General features: G+C 46.2%; 1 protein-coding gene across 20 annotated transcripts in view; it reads left to right on the forward strand.

The window, feature by feature from the left end:
- Positions 1–24,837, forward strand: part of DNAH9 (dynein axonemal heavy chain 9) — a 330,145-nt gene that overhangs the window by 172,398 nt on the left and 132,910 nt on the right. For all 20 annotated transcript variants that reach the window (XR_014821870.1, XR_002337369.2, XR_014821872.1 and 17 more), the window contains 4 exons: positions 3,446–3,607; positions 6,991–7,190; positions 14,693–14,855; positions 16,773–16,896. Coding sequence is in view for 13 of the 20 variants with exons in the window: in XM_084986157.1 (XP_084842283.1) it covers positions 3,446–3,607; positions 6,991–7,190; positions 14,693–14,855; positions 16,773–16,896 (649 nt within the window). In the remaining 7 variants the exon portion in view is untranslated. The remainder of the gene's footprint in view (positions 1–3,445; positions 3,608–6,990; positions 7,191–14,692; positions 14,856–16,772; positions 16,897–24,837) is intronic.

The following is a 24,837-nucleotide window of genomic DNA, read 5'->3' on the forward strand; positions in this document are numbered from 1 at the left end:
TATGCTTGTTGTCGGTAGAAATTAATCATAGTAACAATTTCTTTCTAATCCTTAAATCTTCTTTGTCTTGCTGTCCTGGCTACAGCTGCCACAACAGTGGAGAGAAGTGGTGAGAGTGGCATTTCGTTGCATTAATTTTGTTTCCTAATTTTAGGGGTAAAGCTTCTAATAGTCGGCCGTTAAGTGAGATACTTATCTAGGCTTTTGTGGATGCTCTTTACCAAATTAAGAAAATCTCCATTTAGAAGTTCCCTGGGGGCTCAGCAGGTTCAGGATCTGGTGCTATCCCTGCTGTGGCTCTGGTTACTGCTATGGCATGGGTTTGTCTCTGGCCCAGGAATGTCCACATGGCTCAGGCGCAGCCAAAAAAGCAAACCAAAACAAAAGGAAATTTCTATTTATAGTTTTCTAAGAGTTTTTATCAGGAATATATGTTGAAATTTAAATGATTTTTCTCTGTTGAAATAATTGTATCGATTTTTTCTGAAAATGTAGTAAATTACATTGTTTTAATGTTAGATCAACCTTGCATTCCTGTAATCAACCCAACTTAGTTGTTACATGTGGAACTTAATTTTTTATTTTCTGGATTCCATTCACTCTTTGTCTATATGATTTTCACATCTACGGTAATAAGTTTGTCCTATAATTTTTCTTCTGGTATTCTAAGGTTATGAAGCTCTCATAAAATGTATTGGGAAGTGTTTTCCCCTTTTCTGGAAACACTTTTTTTTTTTTGGAAGAGTTTTTAAAACACTGTATTGTGCCTTCCTTAAATGTCAGAAGAATTTAATGATGAAACCATCTGGAGTTTTCTTTGTGAACGATTTTAAATTATGAATTCAATTCCTTTAATACAGACTAGGCAGATCATGTTCTCCGCTTCTTCATGTACCAGTTATGGTAGGATGTCACGGTCGTCAATTTCTACGTGTTTATAGGATCCTGTTGTTGTCTTTCTTTTTCTTTTCTTTTGGCCACACACATAGCATGTGGAAGTTCCTAGGCTCGGGGTGGAACCCAGGCCACGGCAGCAACCTGAGCTGCTTCAGTGACAGCACCGGATCCTTGACCCACTGTGCCACAAGAGAACTCCTTCTCGTTATCTTTTAAGTGTCTGTTTTATCTGATATTATGTTTTCTTTTTCATGCTGGCTATTGATTATGTGCGTCTTTTCTGTTTTTCTCTTTTTATCTTCTGTCAGCCCTACAAGGGAGTTATCAGTTGTGCTAGTCTTTTCAGAAGAAACTGAAAAAGAGAAGTATACCAATAACACGTTTTTTACTTTACTGGTTATCTCTACTTGATAATGTTTTTAACGCTGTTAAAATTTGTTCTTCTCTTTACAACCTGTTTCTACTTGCTCTGGGATTAGGGTTAGTTTATTCTTATTTTTCTAACTTCTTGACATGGTTACTCAGGTCATTAATTGTCAGCCTTTCACCTCTTCTGAAGTGCTTATTTTTAGGACTATAAATTTATCTCTAATTATGCCATTAGCTGCATCATGCAAGCGTGTGTACGTTACATTTTTTTTTCTCCTTCATGTCATAATATTTCTTAATTTTCCTTACCATTCCTTCTTTAACCCATGGGGTATTTAGAAGTATATTGCTTTATTTCTAAAATTTAGAGACGCTCACCATGATCTGGAAGAAGCAAACCCGTACGAAAGGAAGTTATTTTAGAAACGTACAATTGGAGTTCCCGTGGTGGCGCAGTGGTTAACGAATCTGACTAGGAACCATGAGGTTGCGGGTTTGGTCCCTGCCCTTGCTCAGTGGGTTAAGGATCCGGGCGTTGCCGTGAGCTGTGGTGTAGGTTGCAGACGCGGCTCGGATGCCCGTGTTGCTCTGGCTCTGGCGTAGGCTGGCAGCTACAGCTCCGATTCAACCCCTAGCCTGGGAACCTCCATATGCCGCGGGAGCAGCCCAAAGAATTAGCAAAAAGACAAAAAAAGAAAAAAAGAAACGTACAATTCTTCTATAGTAGAGGTACATTTGTAAAGGGTATGGTGGGGCACATCAGGGAGAATGTTGTTGGACAGGAAAGGCAATCTCGTGGAAGACGTGGTGAGGTATCTGCTGAGCTAGATCCTGAAATACGAGCACAGCAGACAACGCAGAAGGCATGGAGGCATAGGAAGTATTCAGAATCAGAAAACACTTTGAATTTTGTGGAACTGAAACGTAGATTTGTATGGGAAGTGATGGTACGTGTGACGACGGAGTTGACCAGATCTTCATGCCGCGTGGATGGATCTGAGCACTCTCCTGTCCCTCATGAGGAACAATTAAAGGACCGCTTTTCGTGTAAGACAAGAAGGAAAGCGATGAGGGCAAACAAAACATCAGTGAGTTTGAGTTAGAGGACTTGAAGTCGGCGAGAGGCTTTAATCCCGGAGGTCTCCATTTTTCCATGGAGCAGGGTCTAGGACACTGGCTAATAATGACAGAAAGAGGCGACCGAAATCTGGAAAGAATAGTAGATATTTGGAATGACCCCTGACGTCTACAGGAAGGAGAACTTCCTAGAGACGAATAAATGGGTGGCTGGCCCTCAGAGGTTAGCTGGATTCCTTCCAGCCCTCCTCTGTCATCATTGTGACTTGACATAGGCATCGTCACCTAAGTTAGTTCTCAAAACGGTGCTTGTAGAACTGAAGTACAGCAGAGACGCCGCCTCGCCCCTCACGGTGCAGGTTTGGAAAATAGTGGTTGAGGGAGTTCCCGTCGTGGCACAGTGGTTAACGAATCCGACTAGGAACCATGAGGTTGCAGGTTCGATCCCTGCCCTTGTTCAGTGGGTTAACGACCCGGCGTTGCCGTGAGCTGTGGTGTAGGTCGCAGACGCAGCTCGGATCCCGAGTTGCTGTGGCTCTGGTGTAGTCTGGCAGCTACAGCTCCGATTGGACCCCTAGCCTGGGAACCTCCATATGCCACGGGAGCGGCCCAAGAAATGGCAAAAAGACAAAAAAAAAAAAAAAAGAAAGAAAAAGAAAATAGTGGTTGAAATTCCAGGCTCTCGAGCCAAGCAGATCTGGTCTCAGCACTGCGTGGTTGTGAAGTAAGGCCACTTGATGAGCTGGGCACATGCTTCCTGTCTTTCTGAATCCCAGTCTTCACATCATGCGAAAAGGATTGTAAAAAGTGCATTGTAGGGAGCTCCCTGGTAGACACGTTGGGCAGTTTTACCACTGCAGCCCAGGTTCAGTGTCTGATCTGGGAACTGAGATCCCACATCAAGCTGCTGCACACCATGGCCAAAAAATAAAGAAATAAAATAAAGATTACTGTGTAGAATCATCAGAATGGTTAAATGAGCTTTATCTGGCCAAACGTCTAGTTTACTCCCTGTCACATAACTGGCTTCAATAAATTGTAACTGTTGTAGTTTTAAATTGTTAGTCATGTTATTCTTTGTTGTTGTTTGTTCTCCTTAAAGGGCATTCTCTTCTCCTCAGTGGAATGTGTCAAATCCACACAGGACCTAGTAAAGCTCTACCTGCATGAGTCAAATCGGGTTTATCGGGATAAGATGGTGGAAGAAAAGGACCTTGATCTTTTTGACAAGATCCAGGCAGAAGTGGTCAAGAAAATTTTTGATGTGAGTATTGCCCTGTGAATTTAGATTTACATTTGAAAAAATAATGATAAGTATGCACCCACATGATAAAACCTAGCTCATGGAGTTCCCTGGTGGCTCAGCAGCTTAAGAATGTGGCATTGTCACTGCTGTGGCTCTGGTTACAGCTGTGGTGCAGGTTTGATCCCTGGCCTGGGAACTTCCTGATGCCATGGGTGTGGCCAAAAAAAAAAAATCTAGCCCATTAATTGAAGAAAGTCAGCATTGGATGAGGAGAGAAAATCTGTCATTATTTTGCCAAAGTGAAACATGCTGGGGCAGGAGACACGTGCATCCCAGACTCTTGTGTTGAGGTCCATGGAGAGCATCTGACCCAACCCGCCCCTGTGCTAACTCCTCCCAGAAGCATCTCCCAGACTGGTCCTCCCGCTGACACACCAGCCTCCTTGGAAATGCACCACTGTCTTTGCAAAGGCAGCCGCTTTGGAACCGCCCGTGGCTGTACATTTGGAACAACTTTGACATTTAGAACAGCTTTAGAGACTGGAGAATTATTTAAATCATGATCTAAAGTTTTAGATCCAGTAATCCTCGGTCTACATGGTAAGCCTTCACATCTTTTCAGACCATTTTTCTTGTTCTTCCTGGGTCTCCAGAGGCAAAGAGCCTCTGTTCTTTTCGCAACTTTTGGAAAGGCTCATTTCCAAACCCAGAGAAATTGGACACCGTCTTGATTACTCTACCATCAGTTCCGCCCTCTGACGTCATGGTGTCTGACGTCTGTTAATGTAACCCAACTGGGATTTGACCAAAAGCAAGAACATCAATCCCCTCTTCTTATAGGCTATGATTTTGTTACTGTGTTTCCCAAAATGTCCTGCTGAGCAGTCGTGCTGCAGTATGCTCCTTGGAAGCAAGGTATCCACGACAAAATAGGTTGAGAAAGCATTTCATCCTCTATCCCTCTCTTGGAAATTCACAGAACATTCAGCACAGTAAAGTCCTAAAAAATCTTGAATAAGCCTGATTCATATCTCATTTCCCAAAGTATTAGACCCTAAAACTCTTTTCCCTTCGTGAAACCTACTCATAATTTGAAGAATGAATGGTTTCTAGAATATGCCCCAGGAAGCACAGAGGCATTAACACAGCCTGAGATCATATGACATCTCTTAGTGTCAGAATCATCCCAGGAGTTCCCGTCATGGCGCAGTGGTTAACGATACCGACTAGGAACCATGAGGTTGCGGGTTCGGTCCCTGCCCTTGCTCAGTGGGTTAATGAGCGGGCGTTGCTGTGAGCTGTGGTGTAGGTTGCAGCCGTATTTTCCACACACCCTGTTTATGTATCCTCTCGAACTCAGAAATAATCAAACCCTGTATTTAAAGATATTGTGTTGTCCTCGTGCTCATCTTGCTAGGTTTAGTTCCATATTTTTTCCTGGTAAGATTCTGAGTCCACTTCTGAAGATACATTCAGTCCATCCCAACCTGTAGGACAGCCTTGTGAATGGACAGCATTTTAAGTAACTTATCAGAAATCTGCTCTTTACTAGACCAAACACCCTAAATTCCTCCACTCATCCCATTCTTTTTGGTTTTTGTCTTTTTAGGGCTGCATTCAAGGTATATGGAGGTTCCCAGGCTAGGAGCCGCATTGGAGCTACAGCTGCCAGCTTACACCACAGCCACAGCAACGCCAGATCCAAGCCATGTCTGCGACCTACACCACAGCTCACAGCAGTGCCGGATCCTTAACCCACTGAGCAAGGCCAGAGATCGAGCCCGCAACCTCATGGTTCCTAGTTAAATTTGTTAACCACTGCGCCACCACGGGAACTCCTAAAAGCTTAAAGTTCTCTTATTTGTGGCCATTATGTGATACGTCACTATCAAGAAATCTGTGTTTCGCTGGGCAGGTTGGTTTTCGCTCCTCCTTCTACACATCTGGCTCTGATCATAAAATCAGAGATTTGTTCATCAAAGAATCTTTGCAGACCAGGCTTTTCAGAACTGCACTTTCACTGTTCTTCTGCCAGATCATTACTGTAAATTAACTGCCATCAGGACCAATTCCCAGTGTATGAGCCCATTTTCAAACTGGGCAAATGTATTCCCACATCACTTTCCCACATGTTTTCCTCGACTAGCAAGAGAGGCTCTCCTGCATCACGTTAAATCTTATCCAAATGCCTGGACATTTGTTGTTCCTGTCTAGCAAAGCCAGCACAGTTTAAAGGTTTTCTGTGGTCCTGAAACATCCCTCAAAACGTAACAACTCTTTTATATTAACTCTGTGTATTTCTTCTTTTAACCGAGTATCAGTCCTGGTTCTTATGGAAGCTACTCGTCCTCACTTTCCCTCCCTCCAGGAGGTTTGATGAGTCTTACCCCAGGGGCTCCCAAGGCCAACCCCGAGTGATGCATGCTCTGGATAATGCCTCTGCTGTTATTCGGGCAGCTGATTCAGGCACATCGCTCCCCTCTGAACCTCAGGAGAAAAGCATGGCAGGTGGGGACCGTTGCGCATGCTGGCGTTGAGAGAAGTGTTCTTCGTTGGGCTTCCTTCCTCTACAGCCTTTCTCTCTCTGGACGTCTCAAGTATTTGGGGTTTGATAAGTAAATAGGTCCATTCTAAATTAAAAGAAGTGAGCTGCCTCCTCAGTGCTTAAAGGACAGATGGGTAGTGAGGAGTCAGAGGCCCCGGGTCTTACAAGTCAGTCGAGTTGTACTAGGTATTTGTTGAACATGGTACAGTTTGCCTTGTGCGCAAGCGTTGACCGACAGTAAACCCAAATATTCATAAATGTTTTACAAGTAGGGAGTTCTACTGTAAATGTTTTAATAGTATCATCATCCCCATGAACAAATCAATCACCTAAGGCGGGCTCGTGGCACATTTTTCAGAAACCAAGACTTAGGGCTTGAGCCTACAAAGTTATCTCCCAGGAAACAGCACAGGGCGTTTTATGACACTGCTGTGGATTGGGGAGCGAGACCTGCTGGAATGGGTGGAGGGGAGGGGAGACCATCGGGCCAAGGATGGTGGAGCCCACCCCTGGTGAAAGAGCCCCTGCTTAGGGAACCTCAGCACGTGTCCTCATCCTCCGCTCGGCTCAGACAGGGCTCTTCCTGTGCGTGTGGCAAGGGCACCTCCCACCTTCCGGTCCCCATCCTCAGCCCACAAGGAGTCACAAACAGCGTCTCTGACTTCCTGGAGTGGTAAATGGATGTTCAACCTCTGCTTTTCAAGGGCTTCTCAAAAAAAGGGAAGTGTTGGAAGCAGCACCGATCATCTTTAGAGCATGTTCAGAGAGAAAAAGCAAATGAAGTGTCTCCACTCTGTGTGGAGCCAGAACTGAGCAGCAGTAAGGAGGGTCCTTTGTCCCTGTATCTCTTCACCAGGATCTTGGAGAGACTGTGGAGCAGCAGACCCGAAGCCTGAACATGTATTGCCACTTTGCACACGGCATTGGCGAGCCCAAGTACATGCCTGTGCAGTCGTGGGAACGCTTGACCCAGACCCTGGTGGAGGCCCTGGAGAACCACAACGAAGTCAACACCGTGATGGACCTGGTTCTCTTCGAGGACGCCATGCGCCACGTGTAAGTGGGCCTCTCTTCTCGCCTCTCTGCAGCTGCCCCCTCTTCCCAGGGTCAGGGGTCTCCTTTGGGAATTGAGGACACTTTGGTAACACCAGGAAAGCAGCTATTGCTGCTTCTGTCACGAAGGTCAAGACAGCGGCTGGCAGAGGGGCAGCTGCAGCTTCTGCCTCGGGCTCTCCAGAGCAGCGTGGTGCTGGGCACAGGGGAACTGGCGTGGTTCCTTGTCTGCTCTTTGCAGCCCTGGGCTTGGTCATGGTGACGTCGCGGGAAAATGGGAGATCATTAAAAATGGCACCAGGGCAGCTCAGGACCTGCTTTCCCAACCCGTACTAATCCAAGGGCCAATTTTAAAATAATGAGATTGAAGGTTTTGTTTAAGTGCATCCATATTTCTAAAAGTACATATCCTTTTAAGTGTCGCTGCTCTCAAGCGAGCCGTGGAGAGCAGTCACCAGCCTCCCGGGACAGTTTATAGTCACACCGGTGCGGTGCCCACCCTGCTCTTCACAGCCGCGGCCGGCGTCGCACTTACCACCCTCCCGCCCTCTAAAATCTCTCCCCTGTCCCCTGGCACCCAGCGTCTCCAACAGCAAGATCCACTCTACCTTCCTCAGTGATGGAAGCCGTGAGTTGAGGAAAGCTGCTCTTTCCTCCCCATTCTGTGCATCCCGGGGACAGAGAGAGGTGCAGACCCTCCTTCTCCCCCACCCCGTGCCAATAGCGTGTGTGAGCCATTTCTCCTTTTTTGTTGAAGTAATGTTGATTTACCACGTTGTGTTCATTTCTGCAGTATGGCAAAGTGGTTCGGTAAAATGCTCTTTTCCACGGTGGTGGAAATACTCTTTTCTACAATATTCTTTTCCACTGTGGTTTCTCATAGGACGCTGAGTATAGTTGTCAGTGCTGTGCTGTGGGATCGTGTTGTTTTTTCCCTCCATGTAGAGTAGCTCACGTCTGGTAACCCCAGCCTCCCACCCCATCCCTCCCCACCCGCCCCCACTCTTGGCAACCGCAAGCCTGTTCTCCATGTCTGTGGGTCTGCTTCTGTTCTGTAGAGGGACTCATGTGTGTCATGTTTTAGGTTCCACACAGGTGATATCCTGTGGTGTCTCTCTTTCTCCTTTATCTTTCCCAGACCGGAGCTCTTCTGAAGCACGAGTACCTGGACTTTGATGCCATCACCTCTCCTTGTCTCTGTCCTCTGCCGGCCTCCCACTGCTCCCCATCACTGACCGCTTGCCTTCATGCTTGGACCGCCTCCTCTCCTCAGCCACACCTTTCTTCAGTGGCACCTGTGCATCCCCTGGTCTTGGGGTCCCTCGGTCTCCTCAGTTCAGCGGTCTTCTCTTCCATCCCACCTCTGCCTCTCACTCACCTGCTCCTCCCCCAGAACTTCTATCCCCAGTTATGTGCTTCCCTCCAAAATCGCAGTCTCAAGCATCCCACTCTCACAGTGGCACCTCCTATTCCCCCACTTAACTTGCTCCAGTTTTCAGTCCAGCTTTTTTCTTTTTTTTTTTTTTTTTTTTGTTTTTGCCATGGCCGCAGCATGTGGGAGTTTCTGGGCTAGGGATCAAATCCACACCACAGCAGTGGCCTTGCTGGATCCTTAACATGCTGTGCCTCCCGGGAATTCCTATTCCAGCTAGTCTTTATTTCCCAGCTTTACTGAGATGCAGTTGACATATAACATTGTCTCAGCCTAAGGTGTGCAGCATAAGATTTCTACCACAAGATTAGTTGACAACCATCACCTCACCTCGTTATAATTATCTTCCTTGTTTGGAGCACTTTTAAGACCTCCTCTCGTAGCAACTCTCAAATACACGATACAGCAGTGTTAACTGCAGTCACTGTACACTGCATCCCCAGAACCTGTTTATTTTGTAACTGGAAGCTTATACTTTTCAACCCCTCATTCCTTCCCTCTCCACGCCTCACCTCTGGCACCCACAAACCTGATCTCTGCTTCTGTGTGTTTGGTTTGATTAGGTTCCACATGCAAGGAAGTTCACACAGCATTTGCCATGCTCTGTCTCATCTCACTTGGCACAAAGCCTTCCGTGTCCGTCCCTATTGTCACAAATAAATATGTTCTTAAACATCATCAAGACTTGACTCCGCGGCACCACCTACTTTTTCACGCTGCACGTCTTCTTTTCCTCCACCACCACAGACCCCGGCGGCCAGGCCAGGCTCCCCTAACTTTCCTGTCGTTGCATCCATGTGACAGAACCCCTCCCCAGCTGAACCTCACTGTCTTTTTCCACACCTGCCCCTAAGCATCAGGACATGAGCGAAGAAACACCACCACCTTGCTGACTTGGCTTTTGCTTGCTTCGGTTGCTCAGCCACAAATACCAAACAAGCCCTACGCTGGGCTGCAAACTCTCCTCTTCTGCCCTGGACGGGTCGCTCTGGTCCCTTCCTGTGATGCCTGCATCACGTTTTCCTCCTCTCTCAAGCTTCTAACATCTCTGCCCGCTCTTTATTCCCAGTTAATGAGCTCGTCTCTTATTTCACTGGGAGAATGAAAGCAGCCAGAAGAGCTCTCTCATCGCCATGTATCCTCTCTGTACCCACCTGCATCCCAGCCACAGACCCTGCCTTCTCTACTGTTTCAGCTGCTGGACCATCTCTGCTCCCACCCGAGGCCAGTCCCTCCACGAGTGCCCTGGAGCCCTTCTCCTCTCACCTTTCCTCCTTTCTGCAATAACTCTCCCTCCCTCTCTCTCTCACTCTTCCCTTTTACCCCATCTTCAATTCATTAATTTCTGGATCATATGCACCAGCATACAAACATGCCGTGTTACCATTTATCAAAAAAGAATAAACTGTTCCTTGACTCTTATATCTCTTTTGACTCCTACCCCTCAGCTCCTGTTCAAAAGGAAACTCATCCAAAGGGCTGTCTCTACCTGTCATACTTTCTCACTTCTCATCCATTCTTTGGTCCTTTCCTTACCGCTTGAACAAAGGAACTCTTATCAAAGTCACCACAGACCTACCTCTTGCTAAAGTCAGTTGTCACTGCTGGTCCTCACCTTATGTTATTTGACTTCCCTACTATATTTGTTGTGATTAATTACACTGTTATTTTGTTTCCATTCATCTCTCCAGCCTGCAGGTATGTATTGATTCGATGGTGTTGGTGTGAGTGTAGGGTCTTTGTCTTATTCACTGCTGGATCCTCAACACTAGGGCAGAGTCTGGAACATAGCAGGTGCCCAGTAAAAATTCTTAGCCTGTCATATAGAATAAACGAGAAGGAAAACAGAAAGGCAAGGGGTTAGAGCGTACTGGGAGGTGAGTGCAGCGCTAGGTGGGTGGGGAGGCGGCCCTGGATATGAGATGTAAGAGCCGCACTGGACATAAACCTCCCAGGGGCCTGGTGCTCAGGGTTTTACTTGCGTCAGTGCCCTTGGGCTTCACAGACGCCCTGACGTCCAGTCTGCTCTTATCCCCACATCATCAGTAAGGAGACGTATCCAGAGACACGAGGGAAGTTGCCTAATGTCACACACACCCCCAAAGTGGGCGAGTAGTGCCTCCACTCATGCAGCTCGGGCTCGAGCGTGTGCTCAGTCTCCCCGCCCCAGTGCTTTCTTCACTCCCTGGACCCGGTGGGAGCGCCTTGCGCACACGGACTGTCTCCCTCGCCGCGGAGTCGCAGGACCTGGACGGAGTCGGTGCACAGGAGCTCGGCAGTAATAAGGGTTTTAGGGTGTCTGTTCACTGGCCTGGTGAGACATCGGGGAGTATTTTCCCTCCTCTTTAAGAGCTGCCAGAGCCTGTGTCATCGTCTTTGTCCTTTAGGGTCAGTTTAATTGCGGAGAATCGCAAGTGATTCAGTCGATGCGGTTTCCAACATGGTGATCAAACTAACACTGGTTTTAGGGAGAAAAAATGAGGGAATGAAAATGGGCTTTTCTCCTGAGGCTCCTAAACAGACTCTGAAAATAGTTTCCAAAGAGAAGTCCTTGCTGCATTAGCAACAGCAAAGTAACAGGAGTAACGAGCTGCCTTGAGGGGGATCATTCTGAAGAATGGGGTGCACCCGGGTGTATGAGTTCATGTACGTCTGCTTTACAGCAGCCACACCCCACGCCTTCCTTCTCCCTCCGCCCCCCCCCCCCCACCTGCCCGGGGCTCCAGCCGGGAGAGCAGAAGCCTTCCCCTCTGACCTCAGTCCAGTGAGCGGCACTGGCAGCTACGGCGTGGCGTCAGCGCCGCTGCACACAGTGCGGGGCAGAGGGCCTGGCTCACCTCAAGGAGGTCACACCTCCTGCCCCCACGGGCAGGAACCCTGGGGGCTGGCGAGTAGAGGTGCCTAAGGCTTTTCTAGCGTCTGGCTACTTGATCTCGCCCCTGGTTCTGTTGTGTGATTCCTCTGCCCCTTCCCTGGGCTTTGCTGTTCTCTCCTCCTGCTTCTTTCATGCCGAACCCAGTCACGGACTCTGGGTAGTGGTGACAGGCACCGGTTCTGAAGACAGAGCCAGGCCCAAGTCCAAATCCTGGTTCTGCCACCACTTGGCTGTGGTGCGTTGCGAAGGACATGTAGCTTCTCCTCTGGGAAATGAGGCTAAGAAGGCTGCGTGTCAAGGGCTTTGCATTTAATGAGCAGTCCATGGTGCCAGAGTCTTTGTCTTTGTGAGGTCATTTTCTTTCCCTCAGAGCACCATTTTGTTCTCCTGCTAACTTCCTTAACCGTTTCTGCAGATTCTCATCTGCTTTTTCCTGAGAGATTTACACTAGATCTTTCCCATGCTTTTGCATAATCTTCTCATCCATCCTTTTCTTTGTTTTTTCACCCCATGTATATTTTTCTGCCTCCTTTTTCTCGTAGAATCACTTCACATTTCCATCTGAAAAAGGAACTTCAGATGTACTTCTCTTGTGCCCCTTCTTTTGAACATCTCATCGGTTCTCTTGTGCGTGTGTGTGTGTGTGTGTAGTCTTCAATAAGCCAGCTTCCTCCAGCTGTGCTGTGGTACATCTTCAGCTTTTGTTTTTAATCTCCTAGAAACTCAGTAATGGGCTTCACTTAGACTGCCTTGGTTTTCTGGCCCAGGAATCCTTTAGAATATTGATCTTCTTTTTAAATTTTGTCATTTAAATGCAGAGTCCTTTGCCCTCGTCAGAGGTTGTTAATGAATCCCCAGCTGGAGTCCAATGCTGACAGTTGCAGACTTAACCGTTCTTCTTTGGAAACTTCTTCACTAATGATGCATTCCCATTTAGATACTGAATAGCGTGGGCCATGCTAAGCTGAGCTCAGGCCTCGCAGAATAGAGCTGGGTGTCGTGCGGCCCACGGAACCCACTTGGACGTCTCCCCATGCCTGCCTCTCTCCTCCATTAATTCATTCCTGCCCCCCTTTTTTTGAATCCGAAGAGAGGCCTGGCTGTCTTAGCACCGCAATTTGTCTCTGTTTCGCTCTAGCCAGGCACCATCTAACAGAGACACAAAGCAGATGACTCTGTGTGCCTGCCTCTTCCCAGATGTGATGCTGAGTATAAGGTCTGGGGTCCTCTGCTTAGATTTAACCAAAATTTCTTGAATACCGTCAGTGTGCTTGCTCTATAGAGAAAACCAGATGAATATGCACACTCTGCAGATGCCTAAAAGGATGGCTTAATAAGGGAGCTAGGGAAGTGGAGATCTGTCTGACATAAGACTGCATCACAATGAAAAAGTTGGAAATGAAAAGGGAAATCATAAACAGAATTAAAAGTAGGCCAGTAAATAACTCCTGAACGTTTAGGGGAATAAAATGTGATAACTTAAATTTGGTGGCACACGAGCCCCCCACAGTGGCTTCATCATCACATTGTGTGTTCTCAAATACGTGGGTCGACCGTTCTGATTCAGCCAACACAGTCTAACACCGCTTCATCCTCCAGTATAAGAGAGCCAACTTCTGATCAGTTCCACCCAAGAAGAGGACAAATTGGTGCCACCGTCCGGGGAGGGGGGTGTAGTTTTTCAGCATGTGCCAAAAGCCATGAAAATGGTCATCCTGGGGACCTGTCCTGTGGACGCAATTAGAGATGTACACTCAGAATATTTCTGTGGCATTGTTGATAGCTAGACAATGTTGGAAACAACCTAAATGTCCAAGAGTAGGCTGTCACAGACACGGAACTTACTCTGTGCGGTGGAATATTTTCCCGCCACCCACAGCATGCTCTAGCGGATCACTCAGTGGCGTGTGGAAATAACCAAAGTATACTGCTGAATGAAAAAGTAGCTTCAGGAGTCCTCTTGTGGTGCAGCTGGTTAAGGATCCAGTAGTGGCACTGCTGCAGCTCAGGTCACAGCTCCCGGGGTCAGTCCCTGGCTCTGGAGCTTCCACATTCCATAGGCACAGCCAAAAAAAAAAAAAAAAAAAAGAAAGGAATTAAAGGGGAAAAAAAGCGGTTTCAAAACCCTATGTTCAGTATGTCATGGGACCCATTTTTGAAAATATTCAGGATTGAGTTTTCAGATGTAATAATGTATATACACATAAATATATACTCATGTAGTCAGATACTAGAACAAATCCAGAAGGACATATAATTATTGTCGGTAGTGTTTATTGCTAGATAGTAGAATTGTTTTTTCTGTATTTTATGCGTTTTGTGATGACTAGTTACTGTTTTTAAGGTGAAAAAAAGGAACTAGGAGTTACGTGTAGAAAGAAGGTAGGTGCCTTCCGGGAGCCGTGTACGTAGTGCTGAGGGAGGAAGAGCGAGGATGGGGGTGGACCCTGGAGGAGAGGCTGTGAGCAGCCTGGTGGAAGAGCGGCCTCTGAGGAAGGCCTGCAGGGGGCAGGCTCCCCAGTCCCTCTGGACGGCAGGCCAGGTCCAAGCCCAGGGCCTGGGAGTATTTCCCCCTTGTTGGGGCGGGAAGCTACAACGTGAAGAATCCAGAAACCAGGGAGGCAGGTGTCTTGCGGGGCGACAGTGAGAGTCCGCAGCTATTCGTCACAAGGGCATCAACGCCCAGGGAGGACGGAGGGGGCGAGAGAAGAGCTCCATCGGGGCCCTTGTTCTGCTGACTTTAGTTTTGCTCCTTCTTTCCTGTTGTGTTCCTGCTTGTCCTCTCGTCTTCCCTCAGTTTGTTTCTGTTTTTAATTGTATGCTTTCTCCTTTTCTCTGTTTCCTGCCTCCCTTTCCTGCCTAAAAGCAGAAATAGGTCGGGGCAGGTCAGGGTTGGCTGGGGAGGAGCCCGAGGGTAAGCCTGGGCCCTCCCGTCACCATCGCACGCCCCCCTGACCCTGGCCGGTGCCGGGCTCCTCCTCCGCCACTGCTCCACCAGAGGCTTTGGCTTAAAGCAGAACAAGGCAACTTGAATCCACTCGGGCAAGAGGCGAGGCCAGGTTTGGGGACAGTTTAACTCCATTTCCCCACAGCTCAGCCCCTGATGTGCCTGCAAGGAGGGTTCCAGTTCTCACCATCACGCATGCTCCTCCCAGGGAGAAGTCTGATCAAAGCCCCGTGCCTCTGCTTCCCCTCTAGCTGCCACATCAGTCGCATCTTGGAGTCCCCTCGGGGCAATGCTCTGCTGGTTGGTGTTGGGGGGAGCGGCAAGCAGAGCTTGACACGACTTGCAGCTTTCATCGGCTCCATGGACGTATTCCAGATCACGCTGCGGAAGGGCTACCAGATCCCTGACTTCAAGGTAGGAGGGCCGGGGGGCTGCATGGAGGAGGCCCAGCCTCTCCCCAGCTGCCCACAACTCCCTGTTACCCTCCTTAGCTCTTCATCCCCCCCGCCGCCCAGACCTGCCCCTTAATTGTCCATCTTCTTAGACTCCCCGCTGGTGATGGGAGGGTCCCTTTCTCATTAGATCCTTCCCAAGGTCTGCATTCCCGAGAACTCAGCTGCTTTAGTTGCACCTGTGGAGCCTTAGTCTCTGCCCATATCAGAAGCACACCTACACCAAATTCAGCGCACAGCTCTCCAGCAGCCCTAGCACACGGGAGGAATTCTGACAGTTGTTTGCCCGTTTCATAAGAAATTCACATTTTAAAAGATGAGTTAGTAACCACCAGCTGCTAGGATCTTCAGTGGCATTTCCAGGTTGGAGACTTTAGGCACTTGGGAGCCACAGTGCACACCCTGGAAAGTGGAGAAAGGCATTCCGTAAGAACCTTCGGAGGCCACTTTGCCCATCCCTCTCCCTCTGATCCATGGCCACAGCAGAGGCCTGGAGGGGAGTCATGATGTAATTTCCATCCAGAGGCTGCTCTTGCTGTCCCTGGGAGAATGCCAGCCAGCACTGAGCCAGACCTGCCCACCCCTCTCCATCATCTCAACTGCTGATGATGCTCCCTGCAGCTCTGATTCCCAGCTCAGCCTCTCGCCATTGGCTGCCTCTCAGGTCACACTCTGGGTTCAGACCAGGTCAGTCTGGAGTGCTTCCAAAAAAGACAAGACAAGATGGCGCTCATGAGAATTATGCCTTTACAGAATGATCTAAGACAGAGCTTCTCAACCTTGGCTGTTCACTGGAATCCTCTTCAAGTAATACTGATGTCGGCATCCCACCTCTCAGAAATCCTGAATTAACTAGTCTGGGGTTGGGGAGCAGCTAGGTGTCAGGACATTTGAAAGCAGCCCCCAGGTAATTATAAAGAGAGCTGAGAAACACTGTCTTAGGTAATCCTGTAAATGCTGAAAGCCATTGATCTAAAAGAAGTCTATTAACTTCAAAAAGGAATTTTTTGGACAAGAAGGAAGCTCGGCTGTTAGGAAATGTATGAGGCTGACCAAAAATGAACTTTGAATCACGTGAGCGAGTGAGACGAGTAAGATGAAGGAGGGCGTGATGGCTGCGCTTTGGGAAGGGGGTACATCGAAAGAACCAAGAGTGACCAAGCTGGGCAAGTTCAGGGCTTGGCATCCTAGCACCCAAACGTCATCTACCTCCAGTTTGGAACGGATGAATTTCCTGCCATATGGTGGTGCTTGTGTGTGTGTGTGTGTGTGTGTGTTCCCCAATATGTTTTTTACAACACAAGTCTTTTGCTGGAGCTACTCATGAGGACACAGGACTGCTACCACAGGAGAGACTCATCCCCCAGGCCAGGAACCCCAAGGATATAACTCTCTGTCAAGACCAAGAGCCGTCACTTGCCTCCTGGGGCAGGTCATTCCCTTGTGTGGTGATGTAAGTAACACAGACGAACAGGAGACCAGCTCTGTCCTTGGGGGAGCTGTTACCTGTTTGAGAAAAGCAGGAGCTCTAGAAGCTAGTTCAGGATTGTGGGACTTGAAGGTCAGCACCGTGAAATGCTACTTCTCCACCGCTCTTGGCATCGAGGCCTGGGACTGCGGCCTGTGTTCCCACCCTGAGTGCAGGCTAGCACTCCGCCCTCCCGCCCCTCACACAGGAAAATGGTCTCATTCCTGAAGAGTGCAAGGGGGTCTCTTTTCAAGAAGGCCCTCTTCTCAGAGATCTTTCTGTTTGTTGTTGTTGTTTGACTTGGCCCGCCCATGACGTAGAGAAGTTCCCCGGCCAGAGATCAAACCCATGCCACGGCCGCGACCCAAGCTGCGACAGTAACTCCTCAGAGATCTGATGTTGTTTCTCTAGGCGGACCTGGCCAGCTTGTGCCTGAAAGCCGGGGCAAAGAATCTCAGCACCGTGTTTCTCATGACGGACGCCCACGTGGCTGATGAGAAGTTCCTTGTGCTCGTCAATGACCTCTTGGCATCTGGTAAGAGACTCCTGGCACTTGAATGTCTCTAATAAATTCCTGCTGGAGTTGGAGTCATTCCAAGGTAGAGACTTGGTTCAAGGTCAGAAGAGCAAGGTCATAGAAATGAGGGAGAGGAGTTCCCATCCGTGGGGCAGGGGGAACAAACCCAACTGGTATCCATGATGATGCGGGGCCGGTGGGGGGCGGGGTGGCGTTCCATCCCTGGCTTCACTCAGTGGGTGGGGGATCCAGCATGGCCGTGAGCTATGATGTAGGTTGCAGATGCAGCTCGGATCCCACCCTGCTGTGGCTGTGGCCTAGGCCAGCAATTGTAGCTCCAGTCTGACACCTAGTCGGGAACTTCCATATGCTGCGAGTGCCCGCCCGAAAAAAGCAGAAAAAAAAAAAAAAAAAAAAAAAGAGGAAGAACTGACAAGGTCCTTTCTAGGATTGCCGCTAGGCCTGCTGTCTTTTATTCTCCTTCCTTTTCGAAAACAGACAGTAATCATGGGACTTTCTTAGTGGGACTAGATATGAAAACAGGAAAAAGAGCAGGTTAGGGCCTGTTGACCTGCTGAGTCCGGAGAGAAGGTGCTGTTCCCTCCCCACACCCGAGACAGAAAGAAACTAGAATGTGTGCAGCATTTCAGGTCCGTCAGGCCTTAGCAGCAAGATGCACACAGAGAACCTGCAGACACAAAACTTACACAATAGGGCAAGATTAAGTTGCCAATCTAATTAATCAAGGATTCAGAACTTAATGGAAGCAAAGTAGAAGCAGGAACAAATGTAAAATGTTTTTCTTAGATTAGAAAGAATTTGACAATGCCTGTGACATTATCAGTGCAAGATAGGACTGCAGCAGGAAGTTCAATTCTTTTTTTTTTTTTCAGTTCTTACTACATTTTTTATTAAAGTGTAATTGATTTACAATGTTGTACCAAATGAAAGTTCAGTTCTTGATATTTTGCTGTCCTTATTTATTAGGGATTCAGAACTTACATCAACCATTCTAGAAAAAGTTTATGTATACATATATATGTATATGCATGTATATATATAAATATATACAAGATATACATAAATACATATACTCCAGAAGATAAGTTCCTAAGGCTCAAAGATAAGACAATATAATATATACATATATAAATTACATGTTTTCAGAAGTTTGGAGTGCGTGTATGTACTTACATTTATAGTAAATAAAAGGAAAATATGATTTCTTGACTCAATCCAAATTTAGCATCCACAAAACTACCTCTTCATCTGGACTAATAAAACAGTCAGTGCACAGATGTTCTGAACAAAATTTCTGCCTCCAGATTTCCAGCATTTCAGAAAGCTCCTTCTTCACAGTCCACCTCTCTGACTAAATACTTTTTACTTTATCAAGTCCAAGGACCAGGATCGCACTACGTGTCTCCATAGCCTATTCCATGTCATATAATGTATTTCAGGATGGCTCCTCCCACACAAGCCCTAGGAACTTCAGTGCTTCAGAATTGCTTCAGATTCTGTGCTCTGGTACCCCAGGCAGTTTTACCATCACTTCCATGAAGAGCCACTGCTCCCTGGTCCAGACGTGCACCAGCAGTCTCTGCGAGCCGCCATTGGCCTCTTTCTGATGCGGACTAGAGTTCAAGTTTCCTTACTGTGCTGGCTCCAACCATGCCGCTGCTTCCACCCCCTCATTGCTTTCCCATCCTGCCCTATGTAAGCCCATTTTATATCCAGGAGTTCTCCTGCTAACTCTCAGACCTTTTCTCCTCCGATCTTATACAGTGTCTTTCTCTCTGCCTTTTTTTTTTTTTTTTTTTTTTGTCTTTTTGCCATTTCTTGGGCCACTCCTGCGGCATGTGGAGGTTTCCAGGCTAGGGGTCTAATCAGAGCTGTAGCCACCGGCCTACGCAAGAGCCACAGCAACACGGGGATCCGAGCCGCGTCTGCGACCTACACCACAGCTCACGGCAACACCACATCCTTAACCCACTGAGCAAGGGCAGGGACGGAACCCGCAACCTCATGGTTCCTAGTCGGATTCGTTAACCACTGCGCCACAACAGGAACTCCCAGTGTCTTTCTCTTAAATACTGTCTCTGTAACATCCCTCTACCTTCCACAAGAGTATTTCACCTACAACACTGCCTCAGCTCTTTATTGTTTTACCAAAAAATGAGAGACAGATCCACCTGCTCTCCTGCCCTGAAGCTGTGCCCTACAGTCTAATTTCTAAAACAATCAAAAAAGGTAGAATTGTGCTTCCAAAGACTTAAAGCTTTGCAGATGCCAGGCATGTTGCCAGCCTCACTCTGGATCTCATTTGGCTCCAATCCAGCCAGGTCACCTTCTCTAAAATAATGTCTGAGACACAGAAGATGTTACACTTTACCAATTGAAATTTTATTCCTCAATTAAGTATTTTTAATTCTTCATTTGGGAGACAACTTTTTTCAAGTTCAAATGAATTTCTGAAGCCCTGCCCAGTGAAAACTTAATGCAATCAACTTGCTCCAAAGTCATGGAATTTCAAGTCTTCTATACAAACCAGGATTTATGTACACATGATAAAGTGGAGATACAATTACAAGTAATACTTTTCTAGTCTTCCTCTCTTTTTTCTTAACCATTTTGACAGGGGGAATTGAGCATGTCTGAATTCTAATTTTCCCTGTCAGATCATTTCTGGCTAGAAATTAACGGACTGCTGGTTCAGGCAGAGCTACAGAGATTCCTCAGAACCTCTCTCTCCCCTTAGTTTTTCAGTTTTGTGGGGTTGTGCAGTCACTCCATTCTTGGGTAATACAGTAATAACTAGGAAAACTATACATTGGGCCCATTAGCTCATCCCTCTCTAGTATCTACAAATCCTGTTAGGTTAGCAGTAAAGACACAGTGAATGAATCCCTCTGATTCAACCTTCTCCCCAAAACATCTTTTTTATGATCTAATGCTCTCACACCATAGGCTCCCAGGCTTCCTCCCATGCTTCTTTAGTTCAGTGTTTCATTTTCTGACACCCTTTTCAAGATCAAACTGTGCTGGTAATTCAGTGCAGAAATCCCACTTCTGACACTACCGCCAAAATTTCGGAACCCATCCTTATGCCATTTGCACCTCAGGTTGGTTACAGACTGATAGTAAGAAACCCTACACCCAAAGTTAAAAATTAAATTAAATTTCCAATTCAATTAGCAAAAGCTACATAATGGTGTAAGAAGCAGGGTGGCCACCCAGATCCGAATGGATGAAGCATGTCTTTTGGTCACTCTCTTTGGCTGCCAGAGTCCTTAAGGGGTGTCATGAAGCTGCTGGTGAAACTATGCATGACATGTTGGCCCTTGCTGAATCTGAAGAGTTCAATTCCTGATATGTCCGTGTAGCCCTGTGTAATAATTCCTGAAGAATGTACATTGGCCATCAAACCCAGTTACTGAAACAATTCTTTAAAAAATTTGTTGTTTCTTGATCCCTGAACCAAAATCAGCATAAGCAAGGCCCCGCCCTAATCTAAAGGGAGAAAATAAAATTTTTCCTGACTTTGTGTTTCAGCACACCTGCATCCAGGTTTCCAGCATTCCAGAAAGCCCATGTTACTGCAGTCCAGCTAAGCAGGTCTAGTCTTCTCCATGTCTGCTGTCCTTTCCTCTCCTTACTCTGCCAGATTTCATACTTCATTTCACTTGGAGATCTGATATTGGGATTTCCCTTTTTCCTTTCCAAAGGCTTAACTGTTCACTCCAAAATTAATATTTCTCTTCCCTGGCCCAGACTAGATCACTTTGCATCTATTTCTATATTCAGAGCCATTCATTAAGCTTCCATGTTCCAGGCATAAGGTGCTGTGCTCAACACGAGTATCATGCAGCCTCCGTGTGGTCTATTGGAATAGCCGATTGAGTCCCCTCTCTTGTAAAGTCATATGCGTCTCCATCTCTGAAGCAGACTGTCCTTTTTATACTTGGGCCAAATCTCCTCTTGGTATACAGAACTGAAAAAGATCACCTCATCTTCCAGGTGCTTTAGGATGTGATCCAGAACTGACGTGTTAGTGATCTGCACACATCCCATGAGAATGTGGAGTCTGGAAATATTTGTAAAAGTCTTGGCATTGAATTGTTCTTCTCCCAGGAGCACCTGGAACTGGATTTCCTAATGGGCCATCTGTGCTTTACACAAGTTGTATTCTAGCCCAATTTCCCTGAAAGGGAGAAGAAAAAAAAAAAGTGTGCGGCAAAAGAGAGGCCGTCAAGCATATACCAGGTCTCCTAAGCATACTTTGTGGTCTCAGTGGCTCTGTTCACCAGATGTGTTCCCTAACCATAGACCATGGAAATTTAAACCAGCCCCTGACTGGTTCCAACTGCAAACAGAAATGCCCAAAGGGTAATGCAAAAAGATGCTTGAGCGATCAGGTTTCTTTTCTTCGCAGGGTACTAAATTCTCATACAAATTGAGACGATGTCTCTGTGCGTTCTCCTGCATTGCTAATCTCTCCCTCGTGATCTGTATCCAAAAGCTAAAGTTGCCACCAGTTTTACCCCTTAACTATAATCTCCTCTGTCGTGGCTACCACTGATCTTTTCTTTCTTTCTTTCTTTTTTTTTTTTTTTTGATTCAACAAATGCAGATACTTCTTAACTCATCTCTTGACCTCTCAGGGAATCCCCCTCTCCAATCCATTCTCCTCACTGCTTCCAAAAGGGTCTACTTAAACTTTCATTCCTTCATTGGTTCCTAATTGAACACAGGATAAGCTCTTCTGTACAGGGAAGAGAAAAAAACAAAAACTGTCTTTGACCTGTTTCTTCCTGTCTTCACTAGGTCATCTTCCCCATTATGATCGAGTGAGGCCAGTGTCCTTGAGATAACACCTTGTACTATTTGCCGACTGCTCACACTCTTCCTTTTGAACCTCATGCCCTTCTCCTTATTTGTCTGGATTAACCTTTACCCAGTCTTCTAATTTACAGGACTTACCTTGGGTGTCATCTCTCTGGGAAATCTTTGCTAATCCACTGTCACCTGGGGAGGAATGAGACACATTCCTCTGTTTCTCTCGAACTCCGTGGTTGCACCCACTGCCACTGGACTAAGACAGCATTATTGGCTTATGAAAGGAAAAGACCATATGGCCTGTTTTTTGTTAATTGTTTTAATGAAATAATCCAGTGATACTAAAGATAAGGATTAAACACCTCCTACCCAGCTTAGGAAATAAAATAACCCTGATATAATTACAACCTTCCATAAAGACTACGTTGCTTATTGTCATCATTTATTTATATCATCAGCACCAAACGCATCTCCTGGCCCATAATTAGCTTTCAGGGGTATTTGTTGAACTAAGGTGTGTAATATCACGAGAACGATGTGCCATCTTACAGATGAGATATTTCTCTGGGACATGTGCTTTGAGGAAGTTTCCAGCCATGCAGAGAAAGGGTCAGGAGTGCTGAGATCACCACCACACTCCCTGCTTGTTCTACCTTGAGACCACGGAAGTGTTTTTGAAAAATGTTATTCCTAGGTGGGATCAAAGCCCATAAGCCAGTGTGAAGCTTAGCTGGTTCTTGGAGAATAACCCTCAGCTTCACCGTTTTGATCGCCAAGCTCCAGCCCACTGAACCATCTTAAAACATCAGGGTCTCCTCCCCGAAAAGCAGCGGTGGCCTCTGAGAGCCCCCGACTTCACAGAGGAGATGACGATTAGTCTGACTTGCAAACTATCAGGACATGTTACTGACTGCATGAAGCCTTTCCACACTCGGAGGCAGAAATTGGGTTTCTCAACTTTAGGTCTCAGGAGGAAACTTTTCAAATATTTAAATAGCCTCTGCCTCTGTTCACTCGCAAAATCCCCTCTGGCAGTTCAGTCTCCTGCTTTCAGCATGGCTACCTACATCGCACAATAAGTGACAGCAGTGTTGTCAGGAGAAATTGGAGGAACAAACCTGAAAAGGCAAACTTTGCTCCCAATTCAGAGGTGCTCCATTCCATCTGGTGATCTTTTTAAAGGTTCTTGGGACTCGTATGACAAATACCACCATCGTAAGAATATGAAAAAAGGCTCTAAAAGGCCTGGGTATCTTCAATATCTGGGCACTTAAAGGTATCACAGAAACCAAAGTCAGCTCACTTTTTCTTTCTTTTTTTTTTAAAAAAAATTATTATAGTTGATTTATAATGTTCCTTCAATTTCTGTTGTACACCAACGTGATCCAGTCATACATGCATGTACATTCTTTTTTTTTTTTCATACTATCTTCCATCGTGTTCTAACCCAAGAGATTGGACCTAGTTGCCTCTGCTGTACAGGAGGGCTCCATTGCTGATCCATTCCAGATGTAATAGTTTGCATCTACTAACCGAAAACTCCCCATCCATGCCCTCTGGCAACCACAAGTCTCCTCTCCATGTCCATGATCTGTTTCTGTTTTGTAGGTAGGATCGTTTGTGCCATGTTTTAGATTCCACATTTAAGAGATATCATATAGTGTTTGTCTTTCTATTTCTGACTTACTTCACTTGGTGCGAGAATCTCGAGTTGTATCTACATTGCTGTAGATGGCATCATTTTGTCAGTTTTATGGCTGAATAGCAGTCCTTGTATATATGTACCACGTCTTCTTCCTCCATTCAGCTGTTGATGGACGTTTAGGTTGTCTCCACATCTTGGCTGTTGTGAATCATGCTGTGATGAACATAGGGGTGCATGTATCTTCTTGAATGAATGTTTTGTCCAGATATATGCCTTGGAGTGGGATTGCTGGATCATATGTAGTTCTCTGTGTAGTTTTCTGAGGTACCTCCATACTCTTTTCCATAGTGCGTGTACCAATTTACATGCCCACCAATAGTGAAGGACAAAAATGGCCATCATTAACAAGTCAACAAATAACAAATGCTGGAGAGGGTGTGGAGCACACTTTTTCTGTAAAGGGTCAGAAGGTAAGTATTTTCAGCTTTGCAGGCCATACAGTCTCTGTTACAGCTACTCAGCTCTTACATTGTATTGGGAAAATAGCCACGGATAATATCTAAATGAATGAGTGTGGCTGCGCCCAATAAAACTTTATTTATAGACAATAACATTTGAATGTCATGTAATTTTTACATGTCATTAAATATTATGATTTTAGTTTTTTCAACCATTAAAAGTTGCAAAGACCGTGTTCAGCTTGCAGGTGGACGCAGAGGGCCAGATTTGGCCTATAGATCATAGTTTGCCTCCTCAATATCCAGCATGTTATACGTAAAACACTAAAGGACACAAATCCTACCTATTTCAAATAATATAGAAAGGGTGAAGAATGTAGACTCTCTTATTAGAAATGTTCTAAGACCAAAGGGGGTACCAGTTCTCACTGGAGGGCTCTACCATAGAGATGAGAAAATGTAGATTATCTGACAGATGATGGAGAAAGGAAATCGGACACTACAGGCAGTCAGCTCCATAAGAATGAGTATGGCTCACATCAGTTCCATTTGAATATTTCTCTCTAAAACTTTCCTGAACTCCTGAACTCCCAGCACATGCTAAATATCATTTCACTTTTCCAGCAGTTTCCTCTGACCTCTGTTTTTATCAAATAAGGCTGAAATGGGTTATTCCATTAGTAAGACCTTGATTTTGACAAGTTATAGCACCCAGTGTTTTATATGCATGCTATGGAATATCTTAAAGCATGGAAATTAAATCAAGTTTGTCCAATTAAGGGAAGAAAGGAAATGATGGTTTTCATGATAATGCATTTTTTTTTCATTTTGACCACTTAATTGATTAAGTTTAATTAGTATAAAACTCTTACCCAACTCCTGGCTGCATTAGTGTTGTCAAACTATGGACGTCAGACGTTTGTTGGAAAGTTGGCATGGATTTTCTCCAGATACCGTAGTTCAAGGAACTGCAGCGGCTTCGTTGTTGGTAGGGTCGTAATTCCCATCCCTCAGATCAGT

This window comes from Sus scrofa, chromosome 12 (genome assembly GCF_054392235.1).
Source record: "Sus scrofa isolate SSC_HxYL_T2T_F1_AM1 chromosome 12, Sscrofa_HxYL_maternal_Yorkshire_Landrace_v2.0, whole genome shotgun sequence".
Lineage (NCBI taxonomy): Eukaryota > Metazoa > Chordata > Mammalia > Artiodactyla > Suidae > Sus > Sus scrofa.